General features: G+C 41.1%; 1 protein-coding gene across 7 annotated transcripts in view; it reads left to right on the top strand.

The window, feature by feature from the left end:
• rab28 (RAB28, member RAS oncogene family) overlaps positions 1-14,048 on the top strand; it is a 38,239-nt gene extending 24,191 nt beyond the window's left edge. The window contains exons 5-8 of one of the 7 annotated variants that reach the window (XM_080900863.1): positions 7,640-7,743; positions 7,860-7,919; positions 9,866-9,967; positions 12,668-14,048. In XM_080900863.1, coding sequence (XP_080756989.1) covers positions 7,640-7,743; positions 7,860-7,919; positions 9,866-9,961 — 260 coding nt within the window. In that variant the 3' untranslated portion in view covers positions 9,962-9,967; positions 12,668-14,048. Of the gene's footprint in view, positions 1-7,639; positions 7,769-7,841; positions 7,920-9,865; positions 9,968-12,667 lie in introns of those variants that run through there. The other 6 variants (XM_080900861.1, XM_080900864.1, XM_080900862.1 and 3 more) reach the window with 6 other exon arrangements.
• The last annotated feature ends 232 nt before the right edge of the window (positions 14,049-14,280 follow it).

The following is a 14,280-nucleotide window of genomic DNA, read 5'->3' as shown; positions in this document are numbered from 1 at the left end:
GGCTGGTTAGCCAACACAGACCTTTTAGGTGATTGTTTTGCCTTGGCAGCATGTGTCGGTGAACTCCAACAATCAAGGAATCCCTCCTTGAATTATCACATTGTTCACATTTGGGTACAGTGACAATAACCATACAGTGTCTCTTGAAGGTACTTGCCCAGTAACCTTTGTGGTCTGGTGTGTATTCTCATTGGCAAAGTGATGGTTTAAAAGAGGAAAAAACTTTGCTTGGGGTGGTTGAAGTTACCAAAGTTGTTTTGAAGGAGATCTGGTACTTAACAGTATCATGTTAAACCAGCTAAAGTCACATATTATAATGTGTGACAATTATCAGGCAAAACTTACTATTATGGGACAAAAAAGCAATCAAACTGACCTAATGTCTTGCAATGTGTGACTACACTGTGCTAATAACTTAAGCTGTTGCAAATGAAGCCAGACCGTATATGAAAGATGGAGGTAGCTTGTGGGTCTGTTTAATTGAAAACCTTAAATCTGCATTCTTTGCAAAGGCGAACAGGGGATGACGACGAGATGCACTAATTGTAATTTTCTTGGCTCATTATAATTTCTGGTTCTGATTTTCTTTCAAAGGATGGTAACTGACAGCATATACAGACAAAAATTAACTAATAAAAAATTATAATAAAAGCAATTATTCATTTTTCCCTAAACTTTAGCAAGTTACAGGATCTTTTTTCACTTAAACAAGTGAATACAAACCACGTTTACTGGCACTTAACCTGCAACCACCAGCAGACATAATTTACCTTACCAAAGATGCAATAGAGTTGTACAACAAAACAAATGTCAGCTGCTTACATCATTTTTCAGTATGTTTATATAATCACCAGATAACAGGACATTGACCCTTTTTTTCTTTTTCACTCATCTTGATAATTTTTCTCCTTACTGCTTCGGTCTTTTCTCTGCCCATACTGTGGCTGGTGGATTGTGGGTGGCTGTAAGCTCTGGCTAGTTTTAGTTTTACCATTTTCCCTTTGTCACTTTCTTCAAACTGGGGAGGTGATGTAAGTGTCTCAGACCGACTTATAATCGTCTGAGGTATATGTGAGACTGGACGGCCAGTGTGTGCTGAACACACTGAAAATCAGCCAGTACAAGCCCCTGGCTGGTTGATCATTGTCTTTCTATTTTTAAAAAGACTTGCAGTTGTATAGAATTCAGTGGCAGAAAGTCTTTAGATCATCTTGCTGTATTACTACAAAATATACTTTTCTTATAAATTAGCTCCACTGTTATAAGTAAGAAGGGGGTTATGCCTTTAGGTAGATGAGCATATTATTTCTTCCTTCAAAAGTTGCACAAATTATGTTTACATGATTATTGGTATCATGCTTTTGAGTCTTTTACTGAATTTGATCTTGTTCGGTTGTTATTGGAGCAGTGTGTACAAAATGCTCTGCTACAGCAGGTTGCTGTGTTTTCTTCAACATGACTTCACAACATTTTCACAATACACCTATTTGTGCTTTATTACTGACTCAAAGGGTACTTATAATTCAATGCAGAAAGAACCACCAGACACTGCTACAGCAAGCCATTATTCAATAGCCAACTGCCACGATGATCTGCTGGATAAGCTTCGAGATCTCAGCCTGGCTCCAGTCCCAGCCATGGGGATGTTGTAAGCAGTGTATGTGAAAGTGCAAGTGTGCCAGTAGAGCTGCGGTCTGTGCTAAAAACAAACTCTAGTTTTAAGTCACTCAAAGCAGTAAAGACGATATTGATTCATCACTAATGGCTTTTCAGTTTCTTCGTTTCATTGGCAGTTAATGTGTGATTGTCCTTTCAGGGAAGGTGACAGAGCAAATGGTACTCCTTTAAAAGCATTCTCTGGGCAGATCCATCCAAACAAAATCCAACCTCCTTACTAATTTCAAGTTTTTAAGTGACATAAAAAACCCCGCCAAGCCTGTCTGGTTTCAGGATGATCAGGTCTGCCAGTGAGTGGATTCTTTCCATGAAGGAGGAAAGCTGACATCCACATAGACACTAAATTGTGGAGGGGAACATCCATATTTTCTTCTCATTTGGTTGTGTTCCCATTTAATAGGTCACTGCAATAACAAACCAATTATTTACGGTAAAAGCCTAATTTATCCCCCAGATATTAATCTCTAACTGTTGTCTTGTAATTCACCCCAATGACAGGCAGACCTTTTAAATAAACACTGATGGTGACCACAGCGAGGGAGAGCCATCGCTCTTGACGAGTAATGATCCACTCGCTATCTCTATGCTCTCGGAGGCCTAAACAGTTTATTTCGTGTTTGCAGTCACTTCCTCGGGGTTGTTAAGCTGATGTACAGTTTGACAGAAACAGAGGTAAACCAGATCATTGGAGAAAGATTCTTTTGACCTGATAAGTAGAAATGGGTACATTAGGGAGAAAAATGGAGCAAAACACTAAAACTGTGGGATTAGTCTTGTATTCAGTCTACACAGACAGATGCTGAAAAATTATTTTGTGTGGGAAAGTGGGTCCTTTACCCTACAGTATTATTTTGTGACTTAAAGGAGCCATGAACCACTACTACCATATACAGAATTTAGGGTTACCTTGTTTGCTTATCTATCATAATGTATATTATGTTAATATTACCACTTGCTAACCAGTTAAAAATCAATAAGGAAAAAACAACTATATGTGCTGTTAAAGATTTATCTGGGAATACAATATACGATCCTAAAAAAATAAACAAATTTTTTTGGGATTTCTATGAAACTTTATATACACCACAAATAAACCCATCTAAAAACGAAATTGATCAATTTCTCGACAACATAACTCTTCCAAAATTATTAGACACCCAAGCAATGGCACTGGATTCACCACTGACGCCAGGTGAACTCCAGGAAGCTTTGATAAGTATGCCCAATAATCAAAGGAGCTTGCAAAGAAAAGCGTCTGGACTTCTTTAAGTTACTTGAAGACGTTTCACCTCTCATCCGAGAAGCTTCTTCAGTTCTAAGGTCAAACGGTGGAGAGTCCCAGATATAAACCTAGTGGGAGTGACCCCCACAGAGGGACAAAGGACCCTCTGATGATCCTCTAATCGCCTGAACCAAGGTGTGAAACTGGGCGTGGGTCCCAATCAGCCAGAGTTTCGGGTGAGCTCATTGTGAAACCTGGCCCCACCTTATCATGCGAATTCCTGAGGTCAGATGGCCCAGGGTGTGAGTGGGGGTTAAGGCGTCTGGGAAGGGATCTCAAAACTGGATTATAGATGGCAGAGAGTTGGTGTCGTAAACCCCGCCTCTGTTCAAAGATGGTCGCTCACAGTGGACATAGATGGCTTCTTTCACTCCTCTTTCAAACCATCTGTCCTCTCTGTCCAAAATGTGAACATTGGCATCCTCGAAAGAGTGTCCTTTATCCTTAAGATGCAGATGGACTGCTGAGTCTTGTCCTGTGGAGGTGGCTCTTCTGTGTTGTGCCAGTACCTCCTCTTTGACTCCCATCACCCTTTGGAACACAAACTTGGAGTAATCAGGACCCTACACCACCGGGCAGAACATGTTCCCTCTAAGCCTGAAGGAAAAAAGAAGGAACACACACATGTAAAGGAAGCACTCAAAACGTGCGGCTATCCTAAATGGGTGTTCTTAAAGTCAGCAAAGAGGCACAGAAAAGAAGACCAGACACCAGCGAGGGAGGATAAGAAGGACAGACGCAACAACATTGTCATCCCCTATGTAGCCGGTGTATCAGAAAAACTCAGGAGAGTTTTCTCCAAGCACGACATCCCAGTGTATTTCAGACCCAGCAACACGCTCAGACAGAAACTGGTTCACCCGAAAGACAAAACTCCAAAACACAGACATAACAATGTGGTGTATGCTGTACAGTGCAGCGAGGAATGCCCAGACCTCTACATTGGAGAGACCAAACAGCCACTTCACAAGCGCATGGCACAACATAGAAGAGCCACCTCCACAGGACAAGACTCAGCAGTCCATCTGCATCTAAAGGTCAAAGGTCACTCTTTCGAGGATGCCAATGTTCACATTTTGGACAGAGAGGACAGATGGTTTGAAAGAGGAGTGAAAGAAGCCATCTATGTCCACTGTGAGCGACCATCTTTGAACAGAGGCGGGGTTTACGACACCAACTCTCTGCCATCTATAATCCAGTTTTGAGATCCCTTCCCAGACGCCTTAACCCCCACTCACATCCTGGGCCATCTGACCTCAGGAATTCGCATGATAAGGTGGGGCCAGGTTTCACAATGAACACACCCGAAACTCTGGCTGATTGGGACCCACACCCAGTTTCACACCTTGGCTCAGGCGATTAGAGGATCATCAGGGGGTCCTTTTGTCCCTCTGTGGGGGGAAACTCCCACTAGGTTTATATCTGGGACTCTCCACCATTTGACCTTAGAACTGAAGAAGCTTCTCGGATGAGAGGTGAAACGTCTTCAAGTAACTTAAAGAAGTCCAGTTTTCTTTGCAAGCTCCTTTGACTACGATGACCTGGATGACTGAGAACCTTCACAGACATATGCCCAATAATAATGCTCCTGGTCCAGACGGTTTTCCAACAGATTTTTACAAAGAATTCTGGACAATTCTGGCACCAGTTTTTCACAGGATGTTGCAGGAAATCAAAGAAAATGGTAGACTACCACCAAATATGAACTCTGCAAATATCAGTCTCTTACAAAAACCAGGCAAAGACCCTGTATTTCCTTCAAGCTATCGTCCAATATCCCTTATTAATGTAGATCTTAAAATAATCTGTAAAGCTCTCTCTAAGAGATTAGAGAAAATGACCCCCCTCTTAATTCATCCTGACCAAACTGGTTTCATAAAAGGTCAGCACTCCTCAACAAACACTTGTAGATTACTTAATTTAATAGACTACTCATACAATAAAAACATCGAAACCATAATATTATCTCTAGATGCAGAAAAAGCATTTGACAGAGTTAACTGGAAATTTCTATTTGCAACTTTACATAAATTTGGTTTTGGACCCTCTTTCATAAACTGGTTAAAAATATTATATAACTCCCCAACAGCTTGTGTCAGAACAAACGGGACACAAAAAAAAAAAGAAAAAAAAGGCTAAATTAGCTCCTCAACATGTCCTGAAGTTCTCCAGAGGCCTGGTAACGAACTAATCATGTGATTCAGGTGTGTTGACCCAGGGTGAGATCTAAAACCTGCAGGACACCGGACCTCGAGGAGTTGCCCACCCCTGGTAGAGAGTAATAAAAGGGTACAGGTGCTAACATGGCCAACATTTAAAAAAACCAAGCGAATTATAAATCAAAAAGTACAACAATGGTGGAGCCAAACTGTTTAGCAGCTCCAATCATATTCTAAAACCAAAAGGCGTACCATTTTGCTTTCAGAGCTACAGTGACTGATCTCACTGGTGTTAGTCAAACAAAATGGAATAATTGCAGCATGTGTTTTTTATCTAAATTTGATATCTAAATTTAAACATTTATTAATCTAAATATCTAAAAGTTATTGAAAAAACGTCTTAAAGAGTTATTTTCAGATAAAAATATAAAAACATCTACAATTCTACAATAGTTAGACAAAATGCAGTGCTCATGCTGTTTATTTATTTATTTTATTTAGGACAGTGCATGTTAATGAACATAAATGTAAAAAAAATTACATGAATGTAAACATACCAGATTATAGCCAAGGGCTAATTTCCATCTGTTGTCCTTAAGCATAAAAAATAGACATAATAATTCATAAAAATTCATCATTCATTCATAATAAAAACTCCATCACCAAACTTACACATACACACCATTCATGCTAATGTGCCCAAGCAGCCCAGGCAGACATTAGATTGTAAGTAGTAAATCTGCTGCCTGTACACTTTAACTGGCACTTCACAATAGATTTCTGGCACTTAAGATACAATCATTTGGCTTCAAAAGACATGAAGTGCCTTTATTTGTGTTTCCACATTAATGACAATTCTAATACTTTACAGATTAGTCTTTTGGTGCTTTGTCAGAAATTTTAATTTGCATGTAAGCAAACCTGAAGTTTCCAGACATGCGTCTGTGCTGTTTTCTGAATTTTCTTAGCAGCTACTCACTTCCAGTTTTCACATTGGCTTGACGCGCACACCCACAGGCCAAATTAAGAAGCCTCCCAAATTTGCACACCTTTTTCTTTACTTAACAGTAACGTGTCTTCCACAGCTTCTGAGCCACTGTGTTAATGTTGGTTAATCTGACTGTGACACATGATTGATAGCCTCTCCCAAGTGTGCAGGATCCAAAGGATTAGTAGTGTTTACTTCTAGTAGCATGCTGGGTACCTTGGCTGTAAATGACTGGAATTAATAACCTGCTGACGCCTATGAGACAGCTCTGTTTATGTACAGGGAGAGACATGACAGTCTGCCCTGGACATTGAGTAGCTGTAAAAGAGTCTGCCCTTGCCCAGAAAGGTTTGTGTTTATATGTCACTTATGACGATGCTAATATTCCTGTTAGCCTAAAATGATTCTTTCTAAATGTATTTTTTTGGCCTTTAGCATTTTTAGGTCATATGCCATGAGGCTCAGATATTAATAATACAGGATTAGTGCAGTGTTTACATTTCCCTCTCTCTCTCTGCTTCTGGCTTTATCCACACCTCCCTTCTTCCCTGTCACACACAGACACACACATGCACACTAAGGGGCATGAGAACAGGGTAAATCCTGACAACTTCAATGAAGCCTCACACAAAGACTAAAACTCGAGGGGGGGTGAGAGAAATGCAAAACCGTACAGTAGCCTGACCTCTTCCAGCTAACATAGACATGCATGCACCAGATACCGGGCGTGGCCACCTTCCTGCACAAAGCCAGAAATAAAGAACCAAGATAATGTTTTCAGCAACAAGACCCCTGGGTGACCTTCCTTATCGACCCCAGCATGACCCCATAGTGAGGAAGGAGAGAAGCAAAGCGCCCAGTATCACTATACAGGAGTCGAATGGACAGGGACATCACTACAATAGTGAAAAAAAGGAAGGTGCTGTCATTGTGTGCTCACAGTAAATCACTGTGTAGGTGACAGTCCCAGATCTCGGGCCCTTGCACCCACCTTAACATCCCGGTGCGCTCATAAGTCAAACGTCTTTCTCTGTCTACACTCTCACTGTGATTGTAGCCTCAAGTCTTTGGTCATTCATGTATTGTTTCTTAAGTATTTCTCCACAGCTGGGCTGGTTTGTCTGTTTCGGGTCAAATACAGGTTTGTGGCTTCAGGGTGCAACTGTACTCGGCTTAACGCTGAGGAATGTGCCGCATCCAGCTTCAATACCAGCTGGGAATGGAAGGAGATCATTTCCACTCTCAATGACTCCATCCATAAATTGAAAGCTAACGACGATCAGTCTATGCAGCTGGGTTTTGAAAGCAACATAACAATTGAATTACGCTTTGTTTTTACATGCCTCTATGCGTGCCATCCTCATACACTAGGCAGACCTCTTCTATCTTAACGCAAGTGTAAACAGTTATCTTTTTTGTTTATGCTCTGATATTTAACAGTTAAACCTGTGAGAGTGCTGTGTAACCATCGCATAAATCCATCTGTCTGTCTCTTGTAATTTTTCTCACGTCTTCGCTGTGTTTTGTCCACAGTCGACCTGGAGCACATGAGGACAGTGAAGTCTGATAAACACCAGCGCTTCTGCCAAGAGAACGGCCTCATCAGTCAGTTCGTATCGGCCAAGACAGGGGACTCGGTTAGTACCAGCCAATTTTCAGTAGGTCAGAAAATAAATTGGAAGTGGCTTTCATTGGATTCACCTTGTGTTATTTTTCTCTGAATTTCTTATTCCAGGTGTACCTTTGTTTTCAGAGATTGGCTGCTGAGATTCTGGGTGTAAAACTAAACAAAGCAGAGCTAGAGCAGTCACAGGTGAGCCGTGACAGCATCAAGGTTTAGCATCAAGGTTGTGTATGCAACGTTCTTCTAATCGTATATGGATAATTTGCTCTTAGTCTCATCAGTACTTCACCAGTCACCTATGTGCAATGTTATGCCTGAACTTAAGCGAGGTCACGGGGAGTGCGTTAGGTCAATGGAGGTCACCACACACTGTATAGGACTTTTTGCTGTGTAAACATGATTTTGCTACGTCTGCCTCCTGTGATGGTATACCTGCCACTGACACTGCCCATCTGTAAATAGACCCACATTGACCACATTAATGCGTGAAGTCAGAGGTTAAAGGTAGGCAGTTGTTGGGGTGAGAAGGTTAGGAGTGGCTGGCTGATTTATTAGTTTTATCTCCCACTGTTTTTGTTTTTTTTTGACAAAACGGAGCCTCGGCTTGCCAGCCAGTCCATGATGCCCAATAGTGGCAGCTGTAGGATTTACAAGGTCACCTCCCCCAGAGGCATTAATCCTGAGTGTGATATGACCGGCTGGAGCCACACTGGCTGGCTAGTGGTTGATGAGCCTGAGGGGCTACAGAGAGGTCAGGACCCCAGAGAAGGGAGAGCTTGTAGGTGAAAGAGTGGCCAAATTCTCAAGCTCTGCTCCAATCAGCCAACACCGCTTCTGACTAAGTGAAAATGACCACAGACTAATGTAGCTGTCCATCTGCTTTTGCATTTAACCCCCTCCCTTCATAGTTCTGTCAGTAAAGCAAAGTGCTTTAATCCAGGCTAATCAAGCTGGGTGGGTGGCTAGATCCACTGTCCACTCATAAAGAAGGGATGAGTAGTTGTCAGAAACACAAAACACAGCACAGCTCTACAGGGAAGAAAACATATATTGTATAAGCAAAAGAAACTACTTAACATTTATTGAACTTCCTATAAAACCACTGAGTTAAAGGTACATTCCAGAAATTTACATATCTAGTGGATACTGTATGTGTTGTGATCTGAGGTTCTGATTGATTATGAATAATCTAAGAATTAAGAATCTAATCAAATAATTATTTTCTCAGTCTGTTGGTTTGCTCAGAATTTCTCATAGCTGGTATTTTCAGATGTTTTGTCAGCGCAGTAGTCCAAAGTGTTTGTCGATTTTTGCAGGTTGGTGTGGAGGAATGTGTTTTACTTGGTCAAAGCAAAAACAAAACGCAAGAAACAGTTCATAAATTTTCATAAAGACCAGTGTTGTAAATGGAAATTGGTGCAGAGAGAAGGCTTTCAGCAGGTCATGCCTCTGGGTGTAGCCATGGGCGAGCAAAGTGTCGTTATCAGCTGTCAGGTTTAGAGAGCTGAACATGAGGGTCACAACCCCCGACAGTATTATATCTGCCTGGCAGGCTTCTCCGTCATGGTCCTCTGTCTGTAAGATCAGATAGCGAAGTTACGGATCACTCACCGACTCCAACACCAGGTTTCAGCAGCTCGTTAATCAGGCAGCCAACCAGGGCCTGGTATTCAGCCATGTGGGCTCCTCGAAGGTGGTTAATCACCATAGGGTCCAGCTGCCCTTTTCTATTGAATAAATGAATTATTTTTAGGGTTTGGACAAACCAGCAATTTAAAATGTCTCATCAGACATAAACTAGGATGAAGTGTACTGACATGGCATCGATCTCAATAATGAAAGACTAGATTTTCAGCGTTCTAAGGTTTTTTCCTTTGTGTGTTTTAGCGTGTGTTTAATTAGAAAACTGGCTTAGCTCTGTGTGCTGTCTACACTCCTTTTCTTCCTCATCTCTAGCACTCCCTGATTTATTCTTTCTCATTCACTCATTACTTTGCTCAATGTCGCTTTTAACTCTCATCATACGTGTGCTCTCTCATGATTTTATAACTGTCTGTTTTTCTGTTTTGTTTTGTTTTTCTATTCTTTTTCCTGTCTTCCACTCATCTACTGCTCGATACACTGAACCTGCTCAGAGGATTGTGAAGGCTGAGCTGGTGGACTACCCACAGGATGAAGGTCCAATTAGTCAAGAGAACGCCCAGCAAAGCAAAATATGTTTGATTCAGTAGCCGGAAGTATGTCTCTACAGTTACACAGATATATCCCCGTAGATTTGTAGTTGTAGCAACTATTAGTAATAGAGGTTATGTTTTGGTTCAGAGTTTAAATTTACAAAGTAGTGAATCAAATAAAAATACATGTCCTCTGTAGTAGTGTTATTTTTTTAGTCCACTTTGGGATTCTAAGCTATGTGTGTTTTTGTCCGTGTGTGATGTAATGAGAAAAACCTCAAAACCATGAAACAGATATGACTCCATTCTGACCTTCATCTGCTTCCTGTCAGATTCAGGGCGTGGGTGCACAAACATTTTGACCAATGTCTTCAGTCATAGCATGGACTTTGAGCCCATGTCAAGAAATGTTAAAGAAACAATTTGGGAGATATCTCAGTCAGCCATCTAGATGAGAAGGTCCTTACAACTTACAGTGGGGCAAAAAAGTATTTAGTCAGCCACCGATTGTGCAACTTCCCCCACTTAAAATGATGACAGAGGTCAGTAATTTGCACCAGAGGTACACTTCAACTGTGAGAGACAGAATGTGAAAAAAAAAATCCATGAATCCACATGGTAGGATTTGTAAAGAATTTATTCATTAATCAGGGTGGAAAATAAGTATTTGGTCACCTCAAACAAGGAAAATCTCTGGCTCTCACAGACCTGTAACGTCTTCTGTAAGAAGCTTTTCTGTCCCCCACTCGTTACCTGTATGAATGGCACCTGTTTGAACTCATCATCTGTATAAAAGACACCTGTCCACAGCCTCAAACAGTCAGACTCCAAACTCCGCCATGGCCAAGACCAAAGAGCTTTCGAAGGACACCAGGAAAAGTATTGTAGACCTGCACCAGACTGGGAAGAGTGAATCTACAATAGGCAAGCAGCTTGGTGTGAAAAAATCAACTGTGGGAGCAATCATCAGAAAATGGAAGACATACAAGACCACTGATAATCTCCCTCGATCTGGGGCTCCACGCAAGATCTCATCCCGTGGGGTCAAAATGATCATGAGAACGGTGAGCAAAGATCCCAGAACCACACGGGGGGACCTGGTGAATGACCTGCAGAGAGCTGGGACCAAAGTAACAAAGGTCACCATCAGTAACACACTACAACGGCAGGGAATCAAATCCCGCAGTGCCAGACGTGTTCCACTGCTGAAGCCAGTGCATGTCCAGGCCCGTCTGAAGTTTGCCAGAGAGCACATGGATGATACAGCAGAGGATTGGGAGAATGTCATGTGGTCAGATGAAACCAAAGTAGAACTTTTTGGCATAAACTCAACTCGTCGTGTTTGGAGGAAGAAGAATACTGAGTTGCATCCCAAGAACACCATACCTACTGTGAAGCATGGGGGTGGAAACATCATGCTATGGGGCTGTTTTTCTGCCAAGGGGACGGGACGACTGATCCGTGTTAAGGACAGAATGAATGGGGCCATGTATGGTGAGATTTTGAGCCAAAACCTCCTTCCATCAGTGAGAACTTTGAAGATGAAACGAGGCTGGGTCTTCCAACATGACAATGATCCAAAACACACCGCCCGGGCAACAAAGGAGTGGCTCCGTAAGAAGCATTTGAAAGTCCTGGAGTGGCCTAGCCAGTCTCCAGACCTCAACCCCATAGAAAATCTGTGGCGGGAGTTGAAAGTCCGTGTTGCTCGGCGACAGCCCCAAAACATCACTGCTCTCGAGAAGATCTGCATGGAGGAATGGGCCAAAATACCAGCTACTGTGTGTGCAAACCTGGTAAAGACCTATAGTAAACGTTTGACCTCTGTTATTGCCAACAAAGGTTATGTTACAAAGTATTGAGTTGTATTTTTGTTATTGACCAAATACTTATTTTCCACCCTGATTTACGAATAAATTCTTTACAAATCCTACCATGTGGATTCATGGATTTTTTTTTTCACATTCTGTCTCTCACAGTTGAAGTGTACCTCTGGTGCAAATTACTGACCTCTGTCATCATTTTAGGTGGGGGAACTTGCACAATCGGTGGCTGACTAAATACTTTTTTGCCCCACTGTATGTCTGTGCATGACCCTGCCGCCAGTAATGGGACCGCTCCAGGGGTGTCAAACTCAGATACACATTGGGCCAAAATTCAAAACTGGAACAAAGTCGCGGGCTAACGTTAATATTTATTGAAATATATTTATTCCTCCAGATTTAAGAATGAATCTCTTCTTATGGACTCAAACACGTTTTGCTGAAAAACTGAATATGGAACAAGCAAAGCTTAATACTAAACAATATAAATTTTAGCTGTGTAATACCAGTAGGCCAGCTCTGATAGTAATTTGGTATGGCTTCGCGGGCCAAGTGTAATTAGGCTGCGGGCCAAATTTGGCCCACGGGCCAGAGTTTGACACCTATGGCTTAGACGGACATACAGAGTTTTTAAAATTAGATGTTTCTCCTGATAATGGTTTTTGGGCTAAATTAAGCTAGTCTGCTGCTGGCTGTGGCTTTGAATTTATAGTCAAGACATAAGAGTCGTATCAGTCTTTTCATTCAAAGCTGCATGAAAGCAAACACTTCTGTTTCTCAAGATCTCATTCACAGTGTCGTTTATCGCACTTTTCAGCAGTTTAACTCTTTAATAGGCGAGGCTTAATTTAATCTGTGGCCTAACTGGAGGTTTCTGGTATTTCAAAGGAATTCTTGTTGCAGCTTTCAAACTAAAAAGACACCTTTCCATCTTTTTCAGCGCGTGGTGAAGGCGGACATTGTGAACTACAGTCAGGACACTGTAGCCAGGACAGTCAACCCCCCTCGCAGCTCCATGTGTGTGGTGCAGTGATCCCCTCCGAAACACACAAACACACATAAACACACACAAAGCTTGTTTACAGTGTTACTCTTTCCAGATTTTTTTGATGACTGGATGAAAAGTGTTTCTCTTTGTGGGTGAGGAGAACAGACCGTGCGGTTTCGAGGCCTTGGTCTGTAGTTCAGATATTTAGCACGAATAATTTCATTGGTGGTTCACCAAAAAGGATACGGGACCTCACTTTTCTTTTTTTCCAAGTTTACACGCAGCTATTCTTTCATTTCATCTTAGATTTATATTTAAAAACGACTCTTACATCGATTACTAGCTCTATGTTAGTACAAAGCTGGTTTTTCAGTCTGCTAGTTGAGAATATTTTTATACATGAGCATATTTTCTTCTACCATTGCTGTTAGAGACGTTTGTTTAAACAGTAACCCCTGTTTAATCTGTGGCTGTAACTACGACTGCAGGGTGGATGTTCACGGGACATAAACGGGAAGATGAAAGCAAATGTGATTTTCTGATTTTCTTTTTATGCCTGTGGTGCTCATCAGTTGAAGAGAGGGGAAGTAGGTGTAGAAAATGTTTTAGCAAGTGGAGTGAAATGAATCTCTGCTTTGTTTTTGCCAAGTAAGGGCCTCCACTAGCAGTAATGTGATGTGAACTACCGTATGTTGTGTTATTTTTGCATAGACATATTTAAATTTTAGTCGTAAATTAGGATTTACATTTTCCACAAAACAAACATACAAATGATTTCCATCTGTTTAAACAGCGTCTCTTCTTCAGGTGTTCCTTGTAGATTATATTATCCATTTCGAAAATGTAGTTTTATATTTATGATTAGAGTTCATGTAATTTTGTTAGATGCTCCTTTGGTAAAGTGTTAATGACATTAGATGAATATGACTGAAGAGGTTCTGAGTATCAAGTTGAGCATCAGCTAAGCTAAAAATATACGTTTTGATTAGATTTCTCTTCGACTGTCTAGAACAGCGGTTTGAATTGGAGAATGAGTTTGATGCACAGCAACCTGTTCTTTAGTTTGTGTGTCTGAGATACTACCAGATTTGTTTAGGTGGTCACAACTAAACAGCCATCATATGTGTAAAATGTGTATTTGTATATGAAAAGCTATCCCCGCTTTGAAATGTCAAAGCAGCTTTCAATGATTAGAAATCATCACAAGGCATCACTGTAAATTCTGATCATGCTAAGATGTACTCTTTAGAAATGAAAAAAATGTACAGTGAAAAGTGAATGTTTAGATATACAGTGACACATATTTGTGTTTTTAAATAAATGCTACATGGAAAAAGAAGTGATTTGTGAAGTTAATTAATTAATCTTGTGTGTACAGCAAGACTTTGCAGGTCTTGCCTGGAAAATGGGAAACAGACATTTATTTAAGTTTTATTTAAATGTCTTTATGGTAGTCATCAGGGATAGTTATTCCTGAAGGAGACTCTTCTTTAGATTTGCTGCCTTCTGTTCTGTCAAGAGGATCCCTCACTGCTTCAATAATGCTGAGGTCTGCGCTCTGGGGG

Source organism: Rhamphochromis sp. 'chilingali' (assembly GCF_963969265.1).
Source record: "Rhamphochromis sp. 'chilingali' genome assembly, chromosome: 13".
In the NCBI taxonomy this organism is placed as follows: Eukaryota; Metazoa; Chordata; class Actinopteri; order Cichliformes; family Cichlidae; genus Rhamphochromis; species Rhamphochromis sp. 'chilingali'.
The sequence above is the reverse complement of the archived record's forward strand: the minus strand, read 5'-3'. Positions and strand labels throughout refer to the sequence as shown.